General features: G+C 38.9%; 1 protein-coding gene across 8 annotated transcripts in view; it reads left to right on the top strand.

Annotated features, from left to right (window-relative positions):
• The window catches only part of CYRIB (CYFIP related Rac1 interactor B), a 99313-nt gene extending 74674 nt beyond the window's left edge, over positions 1–24639 (top strand). For 3 of the 8 annotated variants that reach the window (XM_058832183.1, XM_058832182.1, XM_058832186.1), the window contains 10 exons: positions 7568–7650; positions 13470–13591; positions 15253–15358; positions 16367–16503; positions 17131–17208; positions 17303–17419; positions 18552–18631; positions 19724–19850; positions 21426–21496; positions 23848–24639. In XM_058832183.1, coding sequence (XP_058688166.1) covers positions 7568–7650; positions 13470–13591; positions 15253–15358; positions 16367–16503; positions 17131–17208; positions 17303–17419; positions 18552–18631; positions 19724–19850; positions 21426–21496; positions 23848–23911 — 985 coding nt within the window. In that variant the 3' untranslated portion in view covers positions 23912–24639. Of the gene's footprint in view, positions 1–6476; positions 6560–7567; positions 7651–13469; positions 13592–15252; positions 15359–16366; positions 16504–17130; positions 17209–17302; positions 17420–18551; positions 18632–19723; positions 19851–21425; positions 21497–23847 lie in introns of all 8 variants that reach the window. The other 5 variants (XM_058832187.1, XM_058832185.1, XM_058832190.1 and 2 more) reach the window with 5 other exon arrangements.
• Positions 24640–27713: the final 3074 nt, after the last annotated feature.

Raw genomic sequence — 27713 nt, 5'->3', positions numbered from 1 at the left:
TGAGGTAAGATGCTAATGATTGAAGCCCAAATGATTTAGGCATATAGGCTGTTTTAGGGGATTTGGAGGATTTTTTGCCTTTCTTGTGGTTGGTTTGCAGTCCCTGCTTTGTGGCCACTGGGTGTCAGCAGTGCAAAGCCGTGTGCCCGTCTGGCCATGGGTTTGGACTGGCAACTCTGTCCCAAAAGTGTCTGTGAAAGCTGCTGAAATCTTAATGCTTGCTTGCAAACTTGTCCATCAATGAAGTAGAACTGTGTGTTTTGAGCAGAACTGGGGGTGGCTCTGGCACTTCACTCATGTGTCTCATTCAGCACATTTACACAGGTGACACAATTTGAACTGTTACCTTTCATACTAGTGATGTTACTAGGGCTATGATGAAACCTGAAAATGAAAGCAGTTTATCCAAAGTATAACTTTCTTTAAGCTAATGTCACCAAGCATTTTCTTCCTAAATCTGAAGGTGATAATGAGTGATAGCTACTGTTTTTTTAAATATTGTCTCTAATTTTATTTTCTGGTGTGTATGATATTACTTTGGAATTTTGTATCATGGCAGATCTTTATTACTTTAAAACACCACTAATATCAACAGATGAAATTAGAATGTGTCAGAAGGCATCTCTGCTGCTTTAGCACTATTCAGAAGAGAAATAAATATGCATTAGTCTAGGAAAAACACATTTGTATCCAGGGAGAATGCTGCAACCATCAAAAAAGAGTGATTCCGGCAGTGCATTTTACCAGCCTGTTTCCATCTCTGCAGCATTTCAGGTTGAGGGCAGAAATTCTCACTGGTTGTGGAGCTTTGCTGCCTCATTGGCAGAGAAAGCCACACGGGATGCCATAGGCTGCTGGGCTGTGATGCCATGTGTTGCTAAGGGCTGCCTTGGATTCAGCTGATGTGGGCAGACACCTATCCGCTGCCTCATTCTGTTTCTCTCTCTTTTTTTTTTTTTTTTTTTTTTTCTTCTCCCTGTTGATGGCTAGATATTGTTTAATAAGCCTTGAAACAGGCTGATAGAATTATCCTTCTAGAAAAACAGTATAGGGAGACATTCAGTAAGTGGTTTTTTATGTAGTAATACTGCAAGTGTTATAACTTGGTGGTATTCCACTGTAATGCTGTGCATGTTTTTTACTGACTATTTTGCCAAAATATCTCTGAATTGGAGGTTTATGCCACACTTGTATGACAAAATGAAAATTTTAAATTCAAATCCCAGGAGTAAAATGTTTGTTGTTTCATTAGATGTGCTTTCCATATAATGTTGTGCTTAACTACATATGAGATTTTCAGGGAATATAGTTTCCATACTGTGGATTTTAGTATTGGGAATAGCCTATACATTATCCAGAAGGTAAGCTGATGTTTTCTTGAAGCAGATTTTCTTCAGGGATCACAAACAAATTTTTTAATCTATTTATTTAACTGGGGTTTTTGTTTTTTGGTTTTTTCTGGTCATTTTTTTTTTTTAACTAGTTTGAAAGCATATTGATATTGTAATAGAACAAAAGAAAAATAGAAAATACCACTTTTGAACACCTTTGGTAGTGTTTTACCTTTAATGAGAGTAAGTTTTCCAGCTGCTCACTATTTGCAAGCAATATCCTTTTTAATGCAAGTTTTTCTTCCAGGTGTGAGAGGGGAAATTTCTTTGGTGCTCAGATAACATTACTTGCATTGCTGATTTCTATTACATTTCCTTTGGGTTTAGCCTGGGGGGGCAGGGGGCACTGAAATGTGTCGGGGATGTTTTCCACAGGAAGGAAGGGCATGCGTGCAAGACTTGTTTTGAAAATATGCCTTTGCTTTCCGCTTGTCTGATCATGACTCTACACGCAACATCATACAACCCCATAAGGCTGTAATGGGCCAAATCATCCTAATCCAATGTGGCATTCCGTATGTCTTCCTCTGCAAGTAGGTCAAGTTTAAGCCCTGTTCCTGGCTTGTGCTCCGATTTCCCATAACCTGCTCCACGTGGCTCGAGTATTGTGCTGGAGTGCAGAGCATGCCAGCAGGGATTCTGAGCAGCCTCACAGGGACAGTCAGTTTTTGGACAGAAACTAGTGTTTTTGTTCCACTCTGATCTCGTGATGTTGCATTCGTGGCAGGAGAAATCTTCAGTGGTTTAAATGTGTGCTTTTACTGAGTCTTAGGATGTTAGTTTACCTAATGAATTGCCTTCAGGCACGGCACTATAAAATTTTAAAATCAGTAATACCTCTGGGACAGAAATTGGTTTGCAGGATTTGAAGTGTACTGTATTCTGAATGAGAATACCAGATAAAATTGGATAGAGGTTGATGCTCTGAAGCTGTGGAAAGACAAATAGGTAGTGACCTAAAGTGTACCTCAGGCCAGACATGTGACTGTTTAGATATTAGTGATTGCAATGTGCAGAATTCTTCTTGATAAGGATTACAGCTTCAGTGTGTGTTTTTTTTCCCATTTGTGCTGGAAGAGTTGTGGGTGAAAAGGTAGATTAGCACCCATAGAGGTCACCTCCAGTCAGTGCTCTGAACCAGCTATCCAGCTCCAAAACAAACCCCAGCTGCAGGACATCAAAATCAACTGTAGTGCTTGCTGATGGCTTTGGTCTTCCTACAGGCTAAAGTTTTTCTTGAATTGGAGCTGATTGATGTGGCAGTGTGCTCAAGAAGGGTGCAGTCAGTGCTAGGAGATGTTCTTGGCTATGCAATGGAAGCTCAGTGTCAGGGCTACCTAACTGGAACCACACCTGACTTTCTAAACCAGTAATTTTCCTTACTTCAGATAAAGTTGTAGACTTGGAAGGAAATTGTAAGAGAGCTTGATAAATTAATAGTGGCTGGGCATGCCACTATGTGGTTAATTACCAAGGTAATTCACAGAACTACCAAAATCTTCATGCTGGTGATGCTTTTACAGGGCATCAAAGAGCAGAAGAGGTCACTGAAACTCTGGATTTGTAGACTTCTTCTCATGCTATGTGCAAATTGTCATCATCTTTAGTATTAGAGCCAGTAGTGGTCTTTCTTTTGTGTGTTTTGGGCCCAGAAAAACTGCAAATGATGGGCCATCTTGAAGAAAACAAGAATCTCTAGTGAATCTTTTCCTTATCTGTCAGGGGCCTGATGTATCTCTGAGCTAGGTTGCTTTACTCTAGATTGGTCCAGGTATTCTCCTGACGCAGCACCTTGTCAGAAAGGTCAGATTCCATTTTCCCTTCTGTAGTGTTCCCTCTGAGTACAACAGGTCAGCTCTGCCTGCTGCTCAGCTATGCCTTCTGAAGGAAAATAATGTACAAATGTGACGGGCCATCTAACCTTAGCTGTGGCATATTGACCTGCAGCTGCTTCCATGAATCTGGGAAGTTTCACAGATGGCACCATGGTCTTGTTTCTAAAAGGTCATTTCAGAGCTCAAGAAGGGAGTGCTTACCTTTGCCAGAAGAGTAGATTCTGACCTTTTGGCTCTTGCATTCATTACCTGGAATGCTAAGGTGAGAGAAAGCATCCTCCAAAAAATTCTAGAGAAATTACATCTTCTCAATATTTTTGTAAATAGAGTTTTCAAGCTCTTCGTAAAGAGTCTTAAAGTCTTTTTGGATTGCAACTAGGAGAAATGGTTGTTTTCACAGTTCTTAAAACACAGCTGGTCTTCCAGTTTTAAGGAATGCTTGAGATCCTTGAGTCAACGTTACAGTGCATCTTGATTCAATTTGAAAAAGTACTGGGTTTGTCCAGTTTCAGATAAATTTCCATGCACACCATAAAACCATATACAGTAGCTGTTTTGCTTCTAAGAAAGTAAATGTGATTGTATGTCTCGTGTGCCAAACTCTGATATGACTAAAATTTATCAAGATTTTTTCAGTACAATGAAGACACAAAAGGGAGAGGTTTGTTGGGAGTTTCATTGTGAACAAGTGTTTAAGCAGATTTGTGTTCGTGTAAATTGAAATACATTCCTATAGCACATCTTGTCATCTTGCTGCTGTCATAGTTGAATTAATCCATTATCATCAATTTCTCTCCTTTGCTCAGGGAGGCTCTTCACTGAGCTGTTACCTTTAGATCAGTTGCATCTTCTACTTGAGTATTGCATTGACTATTCCATTGTAATGCCAGAACTTTTATTATGTTTCTCTATTTGTTAAACTTAACTCCTGGAAAAGAAACCATACATTCTTGCGGCAAACTTTCCTGAGGGATGAAGGTATTTGCATTACAAAACCGAGTCCCCAGCTCCCTACTTGTATTAGGAGGTGATAGGTGCTCAGTGAAGCAATCTGTTCTTCTGTGAACTTGGCTTCAAAATATTTCAACCCTATAAGCATGCACCTACTCTGACCTTCACAAGTAATGTTATCCAATATTTAAGCCATGTGCATGAGCCTGTAAACTCTTAGAAGACTGGTTAATATCAAAACAAAGGCAAAACCTACACAGAGGCATTTTTTTGAGATGTGGAAAATATTTTGTTGGGGGAGTGGATGATGCAGCTGAAGCATGGCAGTAATTGCAGGTACAGGAGTTCTCTTTAGGCCATTAGCACTATTCACTGCCACGTGTTTGCTGCTTGTTTGTTAATGTTGGAACTGAAATATTTAATATGCTGAGATTGAAGTTTGGTTTTTTTTCATCTGAATCTGTAAACTGGATCACCATTATGCAGCTTCTGATTTTTTATTGGCCCCGTTGAAAATATTTGTTTAAGGATGCCTCTGTCTGCTCCCTAACAAGAGGAACATTCATAATCTGGAAAACTCTGAAGTACAAAGTGGCTTATTCAGTCCTGTGTTAGAGAACATGCTTGAGAGATATGGAAAATAATTTCTCTGCTTTCTGCTGTTGAGTGTTTACACAGCATCGGTGCAGGTGTAGCTTTAAAATAGTTTGCCATGCTATGGGATAGAAGGTCCTGGAAAAGCTGCCTCTTTGAAGAACCATGTTTTAATGATTTTTTTTCAAGAGTCTCTCAGCTGGACACCCTAACTTAAAAATTGCTTGAATTAATAGGTGCTTCTCACAGGCTAGAAGTCTGATCTGAATTTCCAGGAAATAAATTCATATTATTAGGAAGCAGGTCTTCATTTCCTTGAGTTTCAAGGAGAAGGTTGAACATGTGAAAAAGCCAGCATACACCTCCTGATGAAGCGCTGTGTGCAGTCCCCTGTGGTCACCTGGGTTACACTCAGAGTTACAATGCTCTAAGTCTAGGTTCTTAACAGTCATTCTGTAGAAGTTATTGGAGCAAAGATATGGGTTATTTTCAGCAATTTGGGATTAACTGCCCCTTCTTCACAAGCTTTGACTGCTGAATCTTGAAGATCCCAAAAAATAAATTGTATGCTGTTCTTAATTTGACTAATAAATCTGTCAACACACGTTCTGAAAATCTGTTTTGCCAGACTGTTTTGAGTTCACATTGCTTCAGTTTCCTCGACTCCTAATAATGATTCTTGGCATCATGCTATCTCCTTCCAGGTAAATGTGATTCTTCAGTAAAAGTCAAAATTAGTTAGTGTAGTTAGACTAATTTGAAAATTGATTATTTTTTTTTTATATATATCTTGTGCTTAAATCAAAATATCAGATTGTTGATGGCTTATTCTTAAATAGTTTGAGATGAGATTTTTTTGTGTGTGTCTTGCTTGTCTTGCAGCAGCACTCTGACGAGTTCTTGGCATTTCAGAGCAATGGTTAGTATGTGTATTTTCAGCGTACATAAAAAATGGGAAGGTTCATGAAAAGGCTGCTGTGTTATGAAATGCAGTTTTCATACTCCTGCTGCAGGTACTGATTTCTGAAACTTGTGGTAACATTTGAAACTGTTTTGATAATTCAGCTGATCTCAAGTAATCTAACAACTATTTAATGTTTCTTCCACTTTTCATTTCTTTTAGCTGGGATGTGACAGCAAACATAAGAAGAACTGTTGAAACTTGATTTTTCTCCTGGTCTTGGAAAAGTCTAGTTTTTGTTTTGCTTGTAACTCTGATTTTAGAGGAAAGCTGTTCATTGGCCACAGATGAGTACTACTGAGAGGCTTTCCGAAATCTGTTTTGGATTACAGAGAGGTAGTAAAAAAGTGCTATGATGACACCAGTTCCAGTTGAGGTTCCTTTTGTCCTAAACAATAATGGGTTTGTTTGTCACTCAGTGCTGCAGTTATGCAAAACAATTGCTCAGTCATCATAGGTCACATGTTCTTTATATGTATTAAACAAAGATGAAAAAGAGCCAGTAATTCATATCTTTATTTTTGTCGAAGATTATAACCTTTCCAGTTTTTCAACAATCACTGCTCTCTAAGAAGAAGGGGCATGGAAATGCACTGTACCATGCACAAGTTCTGCTCCCCACCAGAAACTGATGAATCCAGAGTGCAAAACACAATGGGAGCCCTGCTCCAGTGAGACCCAGGCGTGTACTTAAAATAGGAAATGGTTATTGGAACTAAATTATTTTGCCATTTTTATTTTTAGGTTTGCTGGCATGGGTAATCTCATTAAGGTGCTAACCAGGGACATAGACCACAATGCAGCACATTTTTTCTTGGATTTTGAAAGTAAGTCTCTCAGCCCTTCACAGCTGGTGCATTTCAAATGGTAACAGTAGGGTTGCTTATACCTGCTGCAGTGAAGGCCAGGGGACTCAGTTGTGAAGTTGGAATTTGAAAGAGTTGCATGTGTTTTTTCTGTTCCTTTTTTTTTTTTTTCCCTTTTTTTTTTCCCCTCTCCAGTGGTAGCTAAGCCACCATCATGCTGCTGTGTAAATTTTCTTTCCATGTGCTTAGTCATTTTGGGTCTCTGTGGTCAGTGATGTCCATCCATCTGCCTGCAAATCAAGTAATCATGAAATGAGAAATTCTGTCAGTATGCCATAGTAATCTGTGCTGAGCAGTTGTTCACTGTAATCCTCTCATACACAGGAGTGAGTGCTAAATCATTCCTGATCCTGCTTTGGTCATTCATCGTGCAGTTAATGTGTGTTTGTTTACATCCAAAAGTCTGAATTGAAACTGTCTTGAGTTTCACAGATGTTTTAGGCACCTTGTGTAAAAGATCTGTGGCACATCTCTGTTAGCATTTTCTGCACACTGAAATGATGTATCATGATGTGGTTTTCTGTGATGGCCTTCTTACACAATTATAAGGGCTGACAAAATTAAAGCTCTTTCCTTCTGTTGTCCCATCAGGTTAAAATCAAGCATGGCTAATGCTTTCAAATCTGGTACTTGGCCCTCAAGGCAGTACTCCTGCTCAGGACACTGGTGCTAGGGTGTACTGGGACAGAACAGTCCCTGGCAAAGCCTTCTGTTGGATTCTGCCCCTTTCCCAAAGGGGCAGCTGTGAGGATGTTGGTGACACGGTCACTTCTTGCAGGAAAGCTGCACTGCTGGGGTCACCAGCTGTGCATCCTCGAGGTGGGGATGTCCCTTCACCCAGCCTGAAGGATGGGTTCGTACCTGATGGAACTCTCTGGTCTTCTTTTCCCGCTGCTTCAATCAACTACATTTGGGCTGTACTTTCTTATACAAAGAAAATTTTCTTTTCTCTTATTCTTGTCTTGGCAGGTACCTTAACATGGGGAACCTTCTAAAAGTTTTGACATGCACAGACCTTGAGCAGGGGCCAAATTTTTTCCTTGATTTTGAAAGTGAGAAGATGATTTTATATATCTATTACTCTTTGCCTGCAGTAGACTGCATTTGTCATGTACTAAATGTATGTTTTCATTTTGCCATCCTTCTAACTGCTTTGCATGCCTGAGCTATGGATAATTGTTCAGTGAATTTCGGTAGAAAGCAATAACCTGTTCTAAAATATCCTCAGGTCCTAAAATGTAAAATCTTTATTTTCAGGAAGGGCTTTCAAATTACATTTGACTGTTGAAACCTGATTTGGTTCTTGTAAATTAAACCAAAATTCTGCCTACTTTTAATCAAAATGGTAAGAATAGTTGTAATTATGTAATTGAAGACTTACTGAAGTTGCAACTGACTTACTGAAATTTGTGAGTTTTGTCCCATGCTCGTTAAAGGAAGAACTGAAAATGAAATTCTCATCAATTCCAATGTGACTTAATAATGCTGCATACACAGAATGGCTCACAACAGCTATTCATAGCTCCAGCATCATCATGTTAAAGGTTATATGTGAACCTTACTGGATCTGCCACTGAAATTTAACCTCTTGCCTTCTTAAAATGGGGTCTCAAAATGTATAGAGATGAAGGTGATTTTGGAAAGAAGAGACATGTAGCTTGTCTGATCAATGTCAGGTGTTCTAGAAGGTTCACATATGTCAATATTTCTGCTTTCTGTTTTTGTTGCATGATACAGGATAGCCTAAGTGGCAGGTAAGTGTTGCTGCCTTCTGCTATGCATGTTTAATTACTTTATTTTGGGATGTGCTGTTTCTTTAGCCAGATGTACATCAGCAAGCATAAAATAAGATTAATGTTTAAGTACCTTTTGACCATGTAATAGAATACAATGGAATAGTGTAATAAAAAAATAATTATGAAATATTATGATATGGATATTTTGCAGGTATTATATCTTTTTCCCCTGAGTTGTTTTTCAGTTGTTTGTTTGATGAAACAGTAGCAGTTTTTTATATTAGTTGTAATACAAAAGCAAGTGCTTGAAGAAATATGGTTTTGCTTCAATGACATTTAAAGTTACAACTTCTCTAAACCCTTATCCCATAGTGCTAATTTTTATCACTTGTCTCTTCTGAATATATTATTAGAAGATGCTAGCCATACAAATTATTCATAAAGGGAAGATTATCAGGGCCTGTGTTCAAAAATCAGAAAGCAAAATTTGTCTAAGACCAATTCTTGCATATTGTCATAATAAGTAAAATTTAGTGAAGTGGGAGAGCTCATGAATGAGGGCAATAGAGTTGTGAAGCTCCAGCTTAATCTGTAAATATTGAAAATTTGATTGGACTAAATTAAATTCACGTTAGCTGGATAGAAGAGGCATAGTTCTAAAATAAATTGCAATAAAAATTGGTCTTTTTTTTTTTTTTTACTACAGATTCTTTAGCTATCACTTTTGTTTTAAAATGCATGTTTTGAGCATGAACAGGATTTGGCATGAGAGTAAGCAGGTTGCTGACATGAAATGCTTTCTTATGCAGTCAAATTAGGTGATTTATATTATGGCTGAATTGTTAGACTGATCTTTGTTCATTTTAGACCCTGTTCTGCGTTTGTTTCTGCTGCTATACTGTGTATCCATGCTTCTTTCTCCTCTGTTTCAGAGAGCTTGCCTTGACAGGATCTTGGCTTTGACACAGCCAAGATCTTTCTTCAAGACTTGGCACTTAATCTTGTGATACTTAATGTTGTAGTTTTGTGTGGAAGGACAAGTAAGCTCTGTATTAAAACAAATTTGCCAATTCTGTGTTACTTCTGCCCCAATAATAGGCAGATTGAAGTCTTTTGTTCTTAAATCCATGTATGTGAGTAGGCTCCAATGTTTGTTACATAGTACCATAAAGAACTAAAACCTAATGTTCATAAAGCTTTGTAGGGCCAGAAACTTCAAATTTAGAAAGGTTTTAGCCTTCTAACCATTCTGTTTTCCCCACATGTTTATCTCGGTGCTAGGTTCCAGTGATTGGTGTGACTATGAGAATCTATGTAAAAAATATGATGAGCTGTAAGCATTTCTTTACCTCCACACTGGTTAAGCTTATGCTTTCTTTGGTCATTCACCTTACCTGTTTGAAACAAATAGTTGTCTTGAGTGTTCTTTTAAAGTCTATGCAGTGCCTTTGAGCAAAGTGCACAGGTCAATATTGTTTACATAAAACAGTCACCAAAAATGTGAGAAACTTACGGCTCAACTTTTGCATTTGTTTCATTACTGTCACAGTTGCAAATCCTTTCCAAATTTCCTGATTTGAACAGCAGCTAAAATACAGTGTACTTAGAGATGGTGATATCAAGCTAGCGCTGACAGTATCCTGCATTATCTCCAGAGGACTTGGCCAGGTTTCAGAGGAGCCACAGAGACAGCATTCTCCATAGTAATGCCAGCAGAGATGAATAAATTATTTCATCTCCAGCAGTCTAGCATTTTTTTTCCCTTGTTTGTGAGTTTTGTCCCAGACATTTTCAGATGACTCGATGTGTTATTCCCTGGGAAAAATGTCAGCTTAAATAGTTTGCTGTTCAGTGTAAACTTTTAACCCCAAATTTCTCTCCCTACTAGTTCTGTAGGCTAGCCAAATATTATTTTAATAGTCAGTAAATGTGTGTGTTCCCCGCATGCAATGTGTTGTCTCACTTTTGTAGTATTTAATTCACATAACAGCGTTTGTATATTGTTTCAAGTCTCCTCTTCTGTCTCTAATACATTACTGTGTGAGCATTCTGAATTCTAAGTGTATATTGCCTCTAGTGCAGTGACATTCTGATGAATGTGATTAAACAAACACAAATTAATTTCAAGGTGAACTCCCATTTACTTGCAGAGCCTCAGTCTTCCCTTTTCCTACTATTGGATTAAAAATAGTAGAGTTGCCCTCAGTAACCAGGGGTCAGCTCCTGTGGCCACAATATCAAACCTCAGAACATATGGGTGAGCTGTGCTGTGCTTGATGAATTTGTTCTTTCTATGGAGAGCATTGCTGATAAAAGCACAGCCTTGTTGTAGCCTTGTAGCAGGAACTTAAATGGACAGGGGAGAAGGGAAATCCATTAAACTGTATGTCCTTCATCCTTCTGTCTGGATGCCTGGCACTGCTGGCTGCTTTTTCTTAGCTGCCAAGAGTAACTCCAGAAATGCAACTCCCTTTCCTGCTCTGTGCACTCCACCTTGGGAAGAGGAGTTCCACAATTCCCAAGTGAAGGTCCTGTAGCTTCAGCCCTCAGGTACATACTGAGGGGTGCTATTCCCATAATATAGGAATGCTACCTCCATCCATTCAAGATGATAACAGTGCTTAGGAAGAGGGAGCTCTCCCTCGTTCTTCCCCTGTGATGTGATTTCAGAATACAATGCCCTAATCAGCACTGGGTAGCAAATAAACCAATTTTCCTCTGAGTCAGCCAGCATTAGGCCCTGAAGATTTTTTAATATCATGCCTTTTAATTCTATTCTAATAATATTTTAAAATGTTATTGTGAAGGGATTATAAAATAATTTAAATTTTGCTTTTAAATTTGACCTCTCTTTTAGAGATGGCAGAGGAAATGAGTTGGGACAAATCAGGTTTACAGATGTCTTTTATTGGAGAGGACTAGGTTGAATTTCAAAAATGAAATACATACCAAAAGAAGTAACTCAATTCCTACTTGGTTTTCAAATAGATTTATATTTAGAAGTTTGTAATAATCAAAACAAACAAGTGAATAAAAAAACCCACCACCCCAACAAATTCAGTATCAATGTGCATTGGTTTAAGTTTCCTGGAACATTTTAAGGAAATTAAATATAGTGGTTGGCTGATTACATCCTACAGTAAGAGAGGTGATGATGGTGTTGATTTGCCTAGCCAGCTGTCCAGTGAAGACCACTAGATCTGTATCTGGAAGATGATTTTCATTTCTAAACACAGAGGGTTGTAGTACTGCAGCTGTTCTGCTTGTTGGCAGGTTTGGAAATGAGTTCTTTTCCAGCCCTTCTGCTCTGTCCCTCTCAATCTTATAAAAATGAACTCTCCTTACTACACAGGGTAAAGAAAAAATGGCATGAAAAATTAAATAGGCAGGAGATGTTCTCAGTGTGAGACAATCCAAGTGACAAGTCTTGATTGCATTATTTAACAACACAATCTGGAATGCTACAGAGCTTCACGTCTTAGTCTGTATTTCACTGTAACATTTCATGTTTGTGCATGAACTGCTGCCAGTCAACTGGTGCTTCCCTGTCTGCTCTTTTCCCTCATTTTTTGTCTTCATTTCTTACAGCAGTCTTCAGCAGCTTTCAAAATTATGTGACCTTTGTGATGATCTGAAAAGCACTGGCCATTTTTACTCGATGCCTAATCAATGTGGTGCTCTTTTATTTATTTATCTTCAAAGGAGTGACCAGGTTCTTTTTAACCTGTGCTAATTCTTGATGTTTCTCAAAATACCAGTTGAACTGTTGCAAGGTCTATATATAGGCACATTTGCTAATAGTGCCCACTCTTTATGCATTAATCTATAAAAATAAGAGGTATTTTGCAAAAATTACAGCAAAATCCAGACATGCAATGTATGTGAAATTTATTTTCTCCTAATACAAACTTTGTTTTCCCTTATGTTTTTCTAGTGTGTAACCCTAAGCTACTGTGGGAGTTTTATTTCAAATGTAAATATATACCTAACTTCCATTGGAAGTTATACATATGGATCATGGAAAAAGCACTTTTAAAAAGACATTTTCCAGACTCTTCAAACTGCACAAAGTCATGAGGATGTATTGTCCTTAGACAGCTTTTGTCTCTCCCTATAAAAAAGAATCTATTGTTAATACCCTGATTTTTGGCATTGGAAATAATGGGCTAAAATACAATGATATTTGTTCCATAAGATATTTTGCCCATGTTAGCAGAAAGAGAAGTGAGTTTTTTTAAAAAGATCTTTAGTAACTAATAAATATAATTTTTTTTCAAATACGAGTCTAAAAGGAACTAACCTTATAGCTTCCATCAGTATTTTAAAAGAAAAAAATTGCTTCGGATAAACAATATCTAAGATACTTGTCCTAGGTGATTGTTTTTAAAGGTTAAAACCTTCTGTTGATTCTTCTCAAAACATACTTCTTACAGAATCACATTTCTTTAAAAATATATATGTATCTTTTTGAAATTATGACTTAATATACTCCTGGGAAGCCCTTAGCTAATTAGAAAAGAATGGGAGACAACTCATGTCTTTAAAGACAGGGAAAAAAAAAAAAAAGTCCTACACAAGTTCACACTGGATCTTTTTGTTCTCAGCTTTGATTGTGAGATGAGTGCAGTGAAGAATGTTTTGAAAATTAAATATATTTAGAAATAAAAGATGGCTTCTTTCCCAAGCAGTTAAAGATGAGGCAGACAAGAAAGAAAATAATCTGGTGCAGTTTTTTTAGATAACAATAGACATGGACACCTCCTGTGCTATCTGCAGTGAGTGTCTTTTGAATGCTTACCTAAATTTCTTCCAGTGAACATCTATTGCACCCCAAGGTGAGATTACATGTTAGTCATAAAGACAACTCATCAGGATTTTTTTCTCCTAACTCACTTTTAAATAAGTCAAGAAGGTAGAATCCAGGTGAATTTTGGGATGGTAGATGAAGAGACTACTAATATGAATACAGTTAGTCTCTTGGAGTTCCTTATACAGTGTAGTAGCTCTTCAGAGAATGAAAATTCTTGATGAGTTGCTGCATGAAGAATTTGTCCCATAGCTGATGGTGTGCCGATTGAATTCCATGTTGTTGTTAAAAATAAATATCTATACACTTAATATGTTCTGCTGTTTAGATGCCCAACCTACAGAATCTGAAAAGGAAATTTATAATCAGGTGAATGTAGTGTTAAAGGATGCAGAAGGAATACTGGAAGACTTGCAGTCATATAGAGGAGCTGGCCATGAAATACGAGAGGTGAGCTAGAATGTTACAATTGTGCACAACCTGTGGTTGTTCTTTGTCTGATCCTAACCAAATACTGCTGGGGTTTAACTTTGCTTGCAGGAGCTCTTTTGGCAGAGCATGTTGTCTATTAAAATCACTGTCTTGAATTTCTGCTCTGGAATGTTTCTTTTTAACAGCAAAACAGATGTTGCTTGTTTCAGTCATATTAATCCACATATGTAATAGCAAATGATGTTTCTCAGAGTTATTGGGGTGTTTTTGTTACTGATTTTTCTCTGTGTTCCCACATAAGCTCTTGAGTTAATAGTGAATTTGGAAAGAGCATGGTGGGACTACAGTGCAATACTGGGTAGTGTTGACATCCTCTTGTATAGTAACTGGAGAAGCCTGGTTTGGTAATCCTAACACAAAAGGCATCTCATTTTCAATCCCTTTTAATTGGCTTTTATTTACTAAAGTACATGGTTGGAACAGAAGCAAAGTTCCTGTACAGAACATTACTCCATTTTTCCTTTGTTTAATAAAGGGTGGAATGAATATTCTCCCAGCCCCTTTTCTTTGCTCCTCACATGCAGCAATGGGGGTGCTTAGCTCAGAAGGAAGGAGTTACTCACTATAACATACCCTTAAGAAATAGAATTAGAGAGGAGTCTCTATTCACTCCATAGCAATTTGAGATACTCAAAGCCATTCAGCTTTGAGAGCTTTTCTCTCTACGGAATTGATAAGGTAGGTTTAAGAAGGATAACTGTGTCACACAAAACCCTTAGGAGGGGAGATAGCTTACTTGTTCTTCAAGGAAGGAGCGTGTTCAGGGACAGGCTGAAGGATCAGGAATGTGTGTCTGCAGCTGCCATGGATGTAGGAGAGATCCTCCTCTAGGAGGAGGTAGACATGGCAGGAAGAAAACTCTCTAGGACCAGAGAGGAGTCTGCTGCAAGCCACAGCCCACTGTTGACTGAAACAGTTCCTGAAATCAAGAACTTGATGGTGAAAATGCTGCAGGAGAGTTATGAGCATTTTTATTTCTGTTTTCTTAGTACATTTTCAAATGCTAACTGGAGAGGTTGAATTTAAGGTATTATATGTCTGTGAAGTTTACTGTGAAGACGAAGTCTATAAATATATCCCTCAAAGGTGTGGTGTAGTCCGTGTCCTGGTGGTGCTTTCTGTTGTTGATTAAGCTTAAATGTTACTACTGCAATAGCCTGAATTTCACAGCAATTTTTTTGCTTTTTGAATTTGGGAATTAGTGATAGATACCAACATTAAAATGAGGCTTTGATCACTATTTTTTTTTTTTTTGCTTGGAGTAAGCACAGTTAAGTTGTTAATTTTAATTAACTAGATATAGTTATGTAAATTTTCTTACCTGAGTAACTTGATTTTTAACCATTTCTTTATACTCTCTCCAAGTTGTTTTCCTATTCAGGATGCTTACTTTCAACACAATTTTTTAGACCTTTTTGGAACAGACATGGGTTAGTACATGCTTGTCTCTAAACTGAAAACTTTCTAGTAGGTAGATTTTTAATTATTAGCTCTTCAAACAATTGTTCTGCATAGGTGTTTTGGTTTTTTGTGTTTTGTTGTTTGGGATTGTTTTGTCAGCAGCACATCAGTTATTCCCAATCTGAGCATACTTTTCTCCTCTCTTTTTCTAATTTAAGGCAATACAGCATCCAAATGATGAGAAGCTGCAAGAGAAAGCATGGGGTGCAGTTGTTCCACTAGTAGGCAAACTAAAGAAATTCTATGAATTTTCTCAAAGACTAGGTAAGTGGAAAGGTGTTAACTTGGGTTTTTTTTGTCTTCATTAATCAGTATATTTGGCATATTCAGGTGTGATCACATCTAGGTCAATTCCTTTGTGGGAAAGAACTCATATTGCACGGGTTCCTCCATACACTGGATGACAGCTAACTTGCTTCAGTGGATACCTGAGAGGAGAGAGAGAATGGGGTCATCCTTGTTACTCTTCCTCTACTCCTTTAATAACTCAGGAAAGCAGTAACCAGCTGATTAACTGGAAATCAGCAGACTAAATAATCAGGAATTAATTCTGTCTGTGTTTCTGATACCAAGAGTACTTAAAAGCGATTATTATTCCTCCCTGAACACCAGAAATAATTTGCTATGTGGAAATGCCTGATCTTGGTTTTGTACACATGCAGTACTTGAGATGGTGCTTCATGCCTCTTCTGAAACTCACTGATGTGGTGGCTATGCTGATAAAATATATGAGACTTGTTTTTTACCAGCTTTCTGTTGTTATCTCACTTTTAATCAAATTTATTAACATAGCTTGTAAAAAATGTGTTTAAAACATGAAAACTTTTAGCAGGCAAGTTCTGGTTTATGAAATGGATATGTTTCTCAAGGAGATGAACAGGAAGCTGGATTGTAAATTTATCTTAAATAAGGCATGACTTCTGCTTACAGCTATGTGCCTCTTGAATTCTGTGTTGTCCTAAAGGCTGAAGTCTACTAACACAGATTATTGAAATATGTTGCACAAATGTTGCAGACAAAGCTTGAGTAAAACTTTTCAAGAAGTTTTTTTTGTGGCTCTCAGTGCTGATGAGACCTGGTCTGTACCACAATTTGTATGTAAATATGACAGCAGTTTACACGTAGATAAGCAATTCATCAAGTCCCTTTATTATTAATCACCATGTATGTTGGCAGCTGTATATTTTAGGTCTAGCATGCAGAATATCAGCCAGTATTGATACAAGAAGCAGGTGCAGTTGTAAGTTGCAAGCTCCTCTCGTGTTGTTGCAGAGGCAGGACTGCGGGGCCTGCTGGGAGCCCTGACGAGCACCCCGTATTCCCCAACACAGCACCTGGAGCGAGAGCAGGCTCTTGCTAAGCAGTTTGCAGAAATTCTTCACTTTACACTCCGATTTGATGAGCTCAAGGTAAGAGCTTGTAATCAGAAGGGCTGCAAAAAGAAGCCAAGTCTGTTTACTGAAGCAATCTGGGTTGTGTTCTTTTCTGGAATAGAGTGTTCAGTGGATACTCAAGTATCCAATATGCTTGGCTTGCTCTTGTGACCTAGAGTTAAGTTAAACTGGAAAGCAGATGAAATATCATATTAGCTTTAGGCACTTGTTGTATTTCAGTTCACATTAATCATGTTTCTTCACCCAAATTTGGCATATCTCTTGGGATAATGCTGCTGCTTTTAGCTTGTGTACACCCATAGTTCAGCTATTTTCTTGCTAATGTGCAAAGGAAGCTGAAATGATAACTAATTTGCTGGTCTGATTCTTGGAGTCAAATTAGCAAAGCAATTTTTTTCAACCTACTAATTTCCAACTTGTATTTAGAAGACTGCTCCTTTTCTTGTTTCTGTCAGAGCTTGTTCTGAATCTGAGAAACCAGAAAGCTTTATGCTGCTCTTACCAGCTCCCAGCATATCACAGGCCTTTTTATTTCACTTCAGGAAGTTGAATATTTTCATGTTGGGTGTATTGTACTTTATGAAAACTTGTCCTTACTTTTCTTGAATTTCTCACAACTCTTTTGCTTCCATATCTACATAGATGACAAATCCTGCTATTCAGAATGACTTCAGCTACTATAGGAGAACTCTGAGCCGTATGAGGATTAACAATGTCCCAGTAGGTAACCCTTGGATAAGATGTAATGTAGTCTTCTGTTACCACCTTTCTTCTCCATGTACAGAACAGCTAAACCCTTTCTTCTCTTTTTTAGGCAGAGGGAGAAAATGAAGTAAATAACGAGTTGGCAAACAGAATGTCTTTATTTTATGCTGAAGCGACGCCAATGTTGAAAACCTTAAGTGATGCCACAACAAAATTTGTGTCAGAGGTAAGGGTGTAAATTTATGGCTTGGATAATGTGCTTCAGAGCACTGCAGGGCCAGACATAATGGGCAACACAACCTACACCAGGCCTAATCTGGCATCTAGAAATAAAACTTGGGGTTTGAAGCCTCAAGAAATGTAATGTGTCTTTCCCAGATGCTGTAGAGTTAGGGAGTCCAGACAGGCACTTTGTGTATGCATCCCCAAAAGTTGATGGGTAGTGTCACATCAGTAGTGATGGCTTTCCTCAAACAGGGAGGTGGGACAGGTAAGTATTTTGCCTACAATGTGGTGGTGGTGGTTTAGAACAGAAATTTTGGAAAATTGCAAAGGAAACATTTTGATTCTCTCTGTTTGAAATAGGGAATGGAATTGAAATGTAGCTTCCTCTTCTCCTTCCCAAGACTCTTTTGTTGCACCGTGTAAAGTCAAGTATACTACATTATTGCAAAAGGGAGAAGGAACCTGAACTGGAAAAGTATTTCAACATTTTAACACATCCCTATTTATCCTTGACTACCTATATAAATATTGGTTGTAAAATCCAGTCACTACAAATACTGAGCATACCTTCTCGTTACTGTGGTGATTTTTGGCTGATGATTTTTGTGCAAAGAATGCTCACTATTTCTTAGTGGAAAATAATTGTACATTACATGATCAATGCCAAGTTACATCTGTCTTTTAACGTTTTTTTTTTTCCTGAGTTCTGCTTTATGCTTGAAATGCTTTAAGAAAACTGTCCTCTTATTTTGCATTTATTTGTTATGGTTGTCTGCCACAATTTTAAGTTTTACTATTACAGCAGATGAATATATTTGGCTATAGAAATTTTTCTTTGAAGGAGCAGGTTAGATGATTTCTTCAAAACTTTCCAAAAGTCAGTTATGTCAAGGATGTAGTTCCTTGACTATAAACAAGCAGGCAAAACCCATGTGGTAGCCTTTGCTCTATAAACTGTTAATCTTTATGTTAGCATTGAAAAAAAGTGCAAGGACAACCTGACTTACCATAGTTGTGTTGATATTTTTAATAGGTCCACATTGCTATGCCAGCAGATAATTGATTTGACTTAGGTTTGTAATATAATATTTCACAGTAATTGAAATGTGGAAACTGTTAACCTTCTTCTGCAGAATAAAAATTTACCGATAGAGAATACAACAGATTGCTTAAGCACCATGGCGAGCGTGTGCAGGGTCATGCTGGAAACCCCGTGAGTACAAACACTGCTTGGGCTGGGTGTGAGTCACCTCTCTGTTTCAGACCTGACTTGTGATGCATGAAAGGAATATAATTGGAGTAATTAGGGACTGTGATGTTTCCTTTTTACCAGCCTAGTTGCTTACTTTAACATGAAACCACCTTGTCTCATTTTGCCAGCCACACAAATCATGCGGTCTGCTTTTCTGAACATATTAATATTTAAAAATAAAATGGCTATGGAAGCTAGACAACCTCTTGGCACTCTTTATAAGTGGTTTTCTCATGTATAATTCAGAGAAATAGACTATTTGAGCATGATTGCCCAGGGCCTCCTGAAAGAGGGGCTGAGGGCAATGCTCTGGGTGGTGTGTCCTTGCTGACTGGCCTGGCTGATGGCTCTAACAAAATGACGGTGCTTCTCTCAGGGGAATTACAGGGAACTTCTAGGCATGAAAGTAGTCAGTTGTCTTTTGTACATTTGAGAGGCGCTGGGAGTATGACCAAAGTCAGACTAATCCTTGATTATTTTTTTAATCTGTTTCTTCTGTGTTCTAAATAGTTTTCTATTGGTAAAATTATTGGGCCATGAGCTATGTCTTTTTAAATAAGTTTCCATCCAAATACCACAGGACATCTGTTTTGGAGTACATTAAGAGCTCCAAGCATTTATACAGTCACTCTTCTTAGGAATGGACTGTTCCATTTAAAAAATCAGTTAAAGGTTGTCCATTAGGTGTGTATTAGATAGAAAGTGGCAGGGAAAAGTGTAAGAAGCACCAGAGACAAAGTTAATATGTATTGTTTTAATTTTTTTTATCCCTGAAAAAACCCAAATGGTGTAGAAGTAGGATCCTGTTTTAAGCTTGAGAATTGTCATTAATCTTCAGGCAACTTTCTAAACAATCATTTGACTTTTGGCAGGTTATTGAAAGGAATAAGGAAAACTCCCATAAGTCTGGGGCTGGTGGATTTGGTTGGGCTTGTTTGTTTTTTCTCTGAAGATTTGTAGTAGAATTTTTCTCTTTAATCTTAATTTGGATGTTACTAGTATGTACTGTTATCTTGTGTTTCATAGATAATAAGCTGTGTTTTTAAATTTCAGTGAATATAGAAGCAGGTTTACAAATGAGGAAACAGTATCATTCTGTCTGAGGGTAATGGTGGGTGTCATCATACTCTATGACCACGTGCATCCGGTGGGCGCTTTTGCCAAAACTTCAAAAATTGATGTAAGTTTACTGTTGCTAAATAATCTCCTGAGTATTTAAATTGTGTGTAGGCTCCTTTTCTGTCTTGCAGGTTCTAGTAGCAGATGTATACACTGGGTTGGTGCTGAATGTGTAGCTGTGAGCAAAAATATATAAGTAGTGAGAAACACAAACTAGACCTTCAGATATGTAAGTGGGTCATGAAAAAATCTGTTATGTAATTCAGGTAGTGTCTAGAAATACTTGTAAGCTGTGGTTGTGTTGAAAGATCCAGGTCAGAGGGTAACAATGGCCCCTGGATTGTTCCTCACTGACTGGTGAATAGCTCAGTTCACCATCCCCACCACACTTTGAGTTTCTGACTTTTTACTGTTGTTTGATAGTAAGCCTGTGGAATACATGCTGCTATTGTGTGTGCTTTTGTGGTTATTTCAAAGGGAGTAATACCCCATTGTATTAACTACAGTTGGTCTTAATTTCACTGGCTGAATGTAATAATTCTTAATGGATTTATGATAAACATGTATTTTTGCTCACAGTTCCATTATTTTTTAAGGGTGATAAAGCAGAGCTTGAAGGTTGCATCTGCAAAAGTTATCACAGAATGGTTTGAGTTGGAAGGGACCTTAAAGATCATCCAGTTCCAGCCCCCCTGCCATGGGCAGGGACAGCTTCCACTAGACCAGGTTGCTTAAGGCCCTGTCCAGCCTCATCTTGAACACTTCCAGGGATGAGGCAGCCACAATGTTCAGTCATTCTCTCTCATCACTAAATGCACTTGTAAAATGTCTCTTTCCAGCTCTCTTGTAGCCCCCTTTAGGAACTGGAAGTTGCTCTGAGGTCTCCCCAGAGCATTCTCCAGGCTGAACAGCCCCAATTCTCTCAGCCTTTCCTCACAGGAGAGCTGCTCCAGCCCTCTGATTATCTTCATGAACCTCCTCTGGACTCTCTGTGGCACGGCCATGCCATTTTTCTCCTGGTGACACCAGAGCTGGGTGCAGGTGTGGTCTTATAAGAGCAGAGCAGAGGTAGAGAATCACCTCCTTTGCTGTGCTGGCCACATTTCTTTTGCTGCAGCCCAGGACAGTCTTGGCTTTCTGGGCTGCCAGAGCACTTTGCTGGGTCATGTTGAACTTCTCATCCAACAACACCCCCAAGCCCTTCTCCTCAGGGCTGCTCCCAGTCCATTCTCTGCCCAGCCTGTGTTTGTGCTTGGGATGCCCTGATCCAGTTGCAGGACCTTGCACTTGGAGTTGTTGAGCTTCATGAGTTTCACAGGTGCCACCTCTCCAGCCTCTCCAAGGTCCCTCTGGATGCCTTCCCTCCCCTCCAGATGTCACCCACACCACACAGCTTGGTGTTATCAGCAAAGTTGCTGAGGATGCACTTGATGCAGCTTCTTAAGTAGCTAAGCCAGTCTGTGATAGGAAGATGTAGTACTGAAAGCTTAATTCCTTTCTAATATCCAGAACATGTCTTTACTCTGCTGCTATTTTTAAATACTTATTTTTGATCTTTGACATACTGAATAGAAAACACTCCTGTAAACTCAGAAGGTATTAGCCTGGAAAAAACTGTAATTTTTTTAACTCCTAGATGAAAGGATGCATCAAAGTTCTTAAAGACCAGCCTCCTAACAGTGTAGAAGGCCTTCTAAATGCTCTCAGGTACTCCTTTTTGTTTCTTGGGGTTTTTTTTTAATGCTTTGGTGTGAGTTTTTTATGAATTGTCCAGGGCATTTTCTTTATAACAAAGTATCAAGTGACTGTTACAGGGAAAGGTGAATGTAATTATTGCAGGCTTTTCTTCTAATGTATCTTGAGACAGGGATGTATGAAGAAACTTCTGTATTTTAACAGGGCTGTGAATTTGCAGGTTTTTTTCCATGCATGCAGGTTAAGAATGAGTCAGTATGGCACGGTAAGTAACTAGAAATTGTTCCTCTTCAGAAAGAAGTAAAGGCATGAGTCTGTGCTGTAGAATAGATGAGACAAGAATTTGCCACATTAATTGGAGAGATAAAGAAAAATGATTAATTCAGTATATTAATCTAAAACCTGTTAATTTGGGTTGTAAAGCTGTATCGACAGTCAGTCATGTGATCATTGTGTGGGTGTCCAGCATAGGAGAAGTGGCAAAAAGTGCAAAAATGTGATAGGCAAATGAAGTATTTGTTCTTTTCCTTACTTGGAAAAGTATTATTACTTAGGTAACAAATAACTGTAAACTAGATGTTGTTACTCATGCACTTGCTTTGAATGTGGAAGCTTTAGTTTGTCTTGTCTGAAATTGTGCAGTTGTGATTTGTTTTATTTATCTGTAGTGAAGATGCTTTAATTTCATTTGCCCTCATTTTATTTTTTGTGTCATGATGTGGTAAAAAGTTAAATAATGTAGTATTGTAGATGGGTTCTTTTGCAAAGTTGTTTCAGATTATTAGTTAAAATTTTTAAAAATCCATGCCTAATTTGAAACTTCATGTTATTATTTCCATGCTAAACTGATCGTCTCTGAACTTCATAACATGATCAGTCTTTGAGATGGTGATCAGTAAAAACACAGAGGGAAAATGCTGCATTAGCATTTATTTCTGACTCATTTATTGTGGTTGCAGCTACCATGATCACCAGACCTTACTGGTAGCCCATTTTCCCCATCATTGTTGACGCTACGAAAGTAGATGGAAGGTGTAGTTCAGGTGTGTGCTGCACCGAGCAGTGACACGTAACTTTGGGTTAATTACACCACTCACTTTGTGGTTAGCAGTGTGAATCCAGTCCATGCTCTCAAGCTGTGCTTTCCCTGCTCCAACCCTTTCCATGCATGGACACTGTAACAGTCCTGCCTTTGTACATTTGATTACTCTCTGGGTAGGATATTTAAATCTTTTCTAAATCGTGTTAGGAATCTTTTGGAAGAGATGCAGGGGTGAGCTGCTATGTGCTCATGTGACGAAAACAGGTTTGAGATGGCATCGAGACAAATTAGGTCCAAATCTAAATCTTTGATTCTGGAGGAGTGAGAAGTACTTGTGTTTTCCCAAGAGACAGATAATGTGTTTCAGAAACAAATGGAAGGTGGTATGGCTTTTGGAGGGAAATCAGCTTTTTGTAATTGCAAATTCATCTGAGTATTGTAATCATGTTCAGCTTTTTCATGTGGGCAGCATACCAAGTGCAGTAACTTTTCAGGATTTCAGAAAACCTTAGGCTGCTTATATGTTGAAAGTATAAATTACCAAAAAGTGCTGAAATCCACAGTATTATTAACTTTGAAACTAAAAAGTCATTATATATTTATCAAGTGAACAAGTAAAATATTACTGCAGTTGTGGATAACAATGAAAGTGCTAATTTAACATGTTAAATTACAAAGTAAGTTTTATTTCCTTTTAGATTGGTTAGGAAGGAAGATCAGGGAAATTAATCATACAAAAAGCCTGCAATGAGGATATCTTATAAAAATAGAGATAACTAAGTTTTTTTATAGTGATTTAAAAGTGTGCTATTAGCCTAAGAGAATTTTGAAAAGGAAAGGAGCTGAAATAAGCACATGTGCATGCTCTTCAGTTCTAGCAGCAGTCACTTAACTAAGCAGGAAATTAGGATGAAAAGTGATTAAATCCATTGTCATTGAGGGATTCTAGGAAGATTTGGTCACTGGAAATTATGAAGAGTTTCTCAAGCTGTCTTATTTGAAGATGTTTCCTGTGGGCAGGGCCCTCAGTCTGATGTTACAGGTGGTACTTTGAGCTTACTATGAAAGCCAGTGTCCAGCTGAGGCTTATTTTGAGCCCTCCTTGGTGCAAGGCTGCCAGGTTATAGTTCTGATTAGTAATATCACTTTCTGATCAGAATGTCTGACTTGGGTTCTCAGTGACCATGGAGTGGGTGATGATCCATGGCTGAGGGTTTTGCCTCTGGTATGGTCAGGTTGAGCCATAAAATAAGAAATAACATATTTGTAAGCTAAAGTGCAATAGCATTTATGTTCATCTTGACTTTATTTCTGTGTTTAGGTACACAACAAAGCATTTGAATGATGAGACTACCTCCAAGCAAATTAAATCCATGTTGCAATAACAATTACCTGGAATTCGCACCTGCTGTAGACAGTATTCTGCAATGACTGAGATGCACAGATTTTTTTTTTTTAGTGATTGCAACTACTATCTCGTTCATTCTTGCTTTTTATTTTTTCTCTTCCTGTTTACTCTTTTTTTTAATCACTTTCTTGTACCTAAGTAAGCTCAGACTTCTTTTCTGTGCCAAATCAATGAAAATTATCAGTTCTGGAAAGTATTTCTACTTTTCAGAATAGCCATCCTAAGTGGCAGCTAATTATGCGTTGCATTTGGATTTCTCTGTACTGGGGAAAGATTTGTGACTTGAACTAAATATTTTTAAACTTGTGGTTTTTTTCTTTTTTTGAAAAACTAATATTTAATATTGCTTCTTCTGCATGGCAAGACTGCCTACTTCTGCTATTTAAAAATCCCTTGATGACTTCATTTTCTATTGCAGCTTATTTTCATGTGCAACCATGAGGAAACTAAAAGCAGATTTGTTTAAATTAACTGTGTTTGTACAAAATGGTACCCAACACAAAAGTTTTTTTAAATGAGTAAAAACTGTTTTGTTTAAAAGTTACGTTTGCATTTTGACTCATTTTTGTAAGGATGTATGTTGTATGTTTAACCTTTAATAACTAACGTTAAACTGTGGTGTGTGCGTAGCAAAATTACGTATGCATGTTCATGTCAAATGATTGGCTGTGGATAAGATAATAAAATCAGCTTTCATTTTTCTAAGTGTGGTTTGATTTACCAGTATTTTGAGTGAGATGTCTTCGTGCTCTTTGGATTTTTACAAAAAAATAAATTTATAAATTTTATATAGTGAAAACTCTGCTGTTTCATTACCAGTAACCAGTTGCCTAATCCACTGATTTAAGCCTAGTGTGTTTTAGGGTTCTTGCTCTCCACTCTATGCTGCTTCCCTCTCCCCGAGAATTATTACTCAGGTAGGGTTGGTGGTGAGGAACTTGGTGCAATCCATATAGATCCCAGTGGACGTTGCTGAAGAACCTGCATCTGGGCTACCCATGCTGCCTCCTCAGTACAGCCATCAGAAATGACTCTGCACTTCGGGCTCTTTCCATACCAGTGGTGGGGAGATGAGCTCCCCTCTCTCTGTACTGCTGGATCTAGGATGGATCTATGAATTTGTACTGTGTAAAATCTGAATAATCACAGCATACTAAATAATGTCTCTTCTTAGGGTAACAAATTATAGCAACATGTCTTACACAGGTTGGTGAAGAAATTAAAGCTTTTTTGGGAGGGAAAGGATTGAAGGGGAAAAGTTACAGCCCTTCCAAAGGACCTTGGCAGGTTGGAGAGATGGGCAGAGAGCTGTCTGAAATTCAGCACAGGCAAATGCAAGGTCCTGCACCTGGGAGGAACAACCCTGGGCACCAGCACAGGCTGGGGACTGACCTGCTGGAGAGCAGCTCTGTGGAGAAGGACCTGGGGACAGGAGCTCTCCATGGGCCAGCAGTGCCCTGCGGGCCAAGGCCTGTGCTGTCCTGGGGTGCGTTAGGAGGAGCACTGCCAGCAGGTCAGGGAGTGACCCTGTCCCTCTACTCAGACCTGTGTGGCCTCACCTGGAGTGATGTCTCCAGTTCTGGGCTCCTCAGGACAAGGCAGACATGGAGCTCCTGGAGTGCGTCCAGTGTAGGGACAGGAGATTCTCTCTTACAAGGAAAAGCTGAGGGCACTGGGCCTGTTCAGCCTAGAAAAGAGAAAACTGAGAGGGGACCTCATCAGTGTCTGTCAGAATCTGTAGGGAGGTGTCAGAGGATGGACCAGACTCTGCTCTTGGGCAGAAACTGATGCCCAGGAAGTTCCACCTGAATATGAGGAAGAACAACTTCACTGGGCAATGACCAAGCACTAGCACAGATTGCCCAGAGAGGGTGTGGAGTCTCCTCACTGGAGATGTCCAAGAACTGTTTTGGACACAGTCCTGTGCCATGTGCTATGGGATGACCCTGCTTGAGCAGAGAGTTTGGACCAGATGTCCCACTGTGGTTCCTTCCAGCCTTACCCACTCTGGGATTCTGTGAGAACAGGAATTGAGAATAACTGGAAAACTCTGGGAAATTACACATTTTACACTGATGAGGAAGCATTAGTGCTTCTCGTGTGGGGCACCGTTGTGATTATGCCTAACATGAGTTGTCAGTGTTCTGGGAAGGAGACTTGAAACCTCCAGGCAAGTGTGAGTCCCTCAGCTTTATTTGGTGGACAAGTAATGTTTTGTAACTTTGCATATGCTGGCTCCAGGTAGAATGTATCAGTGTGACCATGCTTGAGTTCCTATGGATATTCCTTCTGCACCATCAAGAAATGTTTTCCTTTCTATCTTTTCTTTGTTTGTTTTGAAAAATTGTGAATCATGACACTTGAAGACTTTGGAGGCAGTTTGGGTGTGTACTGTGGGTATCTATGTGCATCTCTCTTAGGGCAAGGCATTTTTTGTCTTTCCAGCCAAAGATGCTTAGCCAAGGTCTTGGTCACAGAGAAACCAGCTCATGTGCTTTGTTGGCCACAGGAATAAAGTACTCTTGCTTTGACATGACACTACTCTAGTCCTTTTGCAATATCACAGTTGAATCAGGCTGAGGAAAGACAAAATTGGATTTGTTTGGGGTTTTTAAAAAGGAAAAAAAATCTTTCCCAGACTAATGTAAATGCTACAAACTCTATATAACTGACCCTTCTGCAGAGCTCTGAAAGGGAAACTGTCCTCATCAGTTCATCACCCTGAAGAGGAAATAATAATTTAGTGTCAGCCTTGTTGCTGCAAATACAGTTAAGGAATAATAATCTCAGGAGGAGCAAATCATGCTCCTTCCAGTATCACTTTTTGTAAGTAAAGCTTTCTAAAGGAAAACTAATTTACAGAGAATGGGTTTGAAGCACAACTTGTGTATTTGACAGTTTTCACTTATGATTTTATTGAAAAACACTTGAAACAGTAAATCAGGCCTGAGTGCTGTTGTGGCAGAACCAGCCATACAGCAGATTTCCTCTTTGTCTTGCCTCAGTGGCTGCTGACTAAAACAACACAATTTCTTCAGCTGACTGTTTTGGACAGATCTTCCTTTCTGCTGCCCTGACAGCATCTTTGCTTTTAAACATTGTTGTTCTTGTGGTCTGAGAATAATTGGAGCTTTCCTTTTTTCCCTCTGGCATCTGTGTTTTGCAGTTTCTCTGTGTACGCAGCTGGGACGGGAGATTAGAGCTGGCTTGCCTTGGAGTTGGCTGGCCCACTGCTCCACAAGCTTCCCCATGCATGAGCTTTCCATGAAAACAGGCTCTTCCAGTGCACCAGGCATCAGCTGTTTGCAGTTTTGAGCTGAAACTGCTGTGTGCTCCTGCTCAAGCTTTGGTGCTGGCTCCTTGCAAAACCACACTTTAATCTTGCCCACTGCATTTTATCTGTGCCGATGGACAGGAGAGCAGCTGGCAGGCCCAGCACTCAGTATGGGTCACTGAACAGCCCCTATTAAAGTTTGGGGGGGAAATTTGCACTGTTTGGAAGCACCACCCTGTTGTGTGTGATAGCCAGTAATTTTGGGGAGCTGGGCTGGGGAGTGCTGAATGGTTAAAATAGATGCTGTGCTCAAATGAGCCACTCTCCCTGTGCTGTGAGCTTGTGTCACCAGCCTGTAGCTGTTGTGGATGAAAGGCCTTCTCCTCATGATGCTGTGTCTCTGAGTGTAAACACTATTTCTCCTTTCTTACGAGCCTCAGGTTCCACAGATGGGTCTCTGGAAAAAGCATCCCCAGTGTGTGTGATGTGTGTCACAGACAGTGCA

Source organism: Poecile atricapillus, chromosome 2 (assembly GCF_030490865.1).
Source record: "Poecile atricapillus isolate bPoeAtr1 chromosome 2, bPoeAtr1.hap1, whole genome shotgun sequence".
Lineage (NCBI taxonomy): Eukaryota > Metazoa > Chordata > Aves > Passeriformes > Paridae > Poecile > Poecile atricapillus.
Note: the sequence above shows the minus strand (reverse complement) of the source record. Positions and strands in the feature narration are given on the sequence as shown.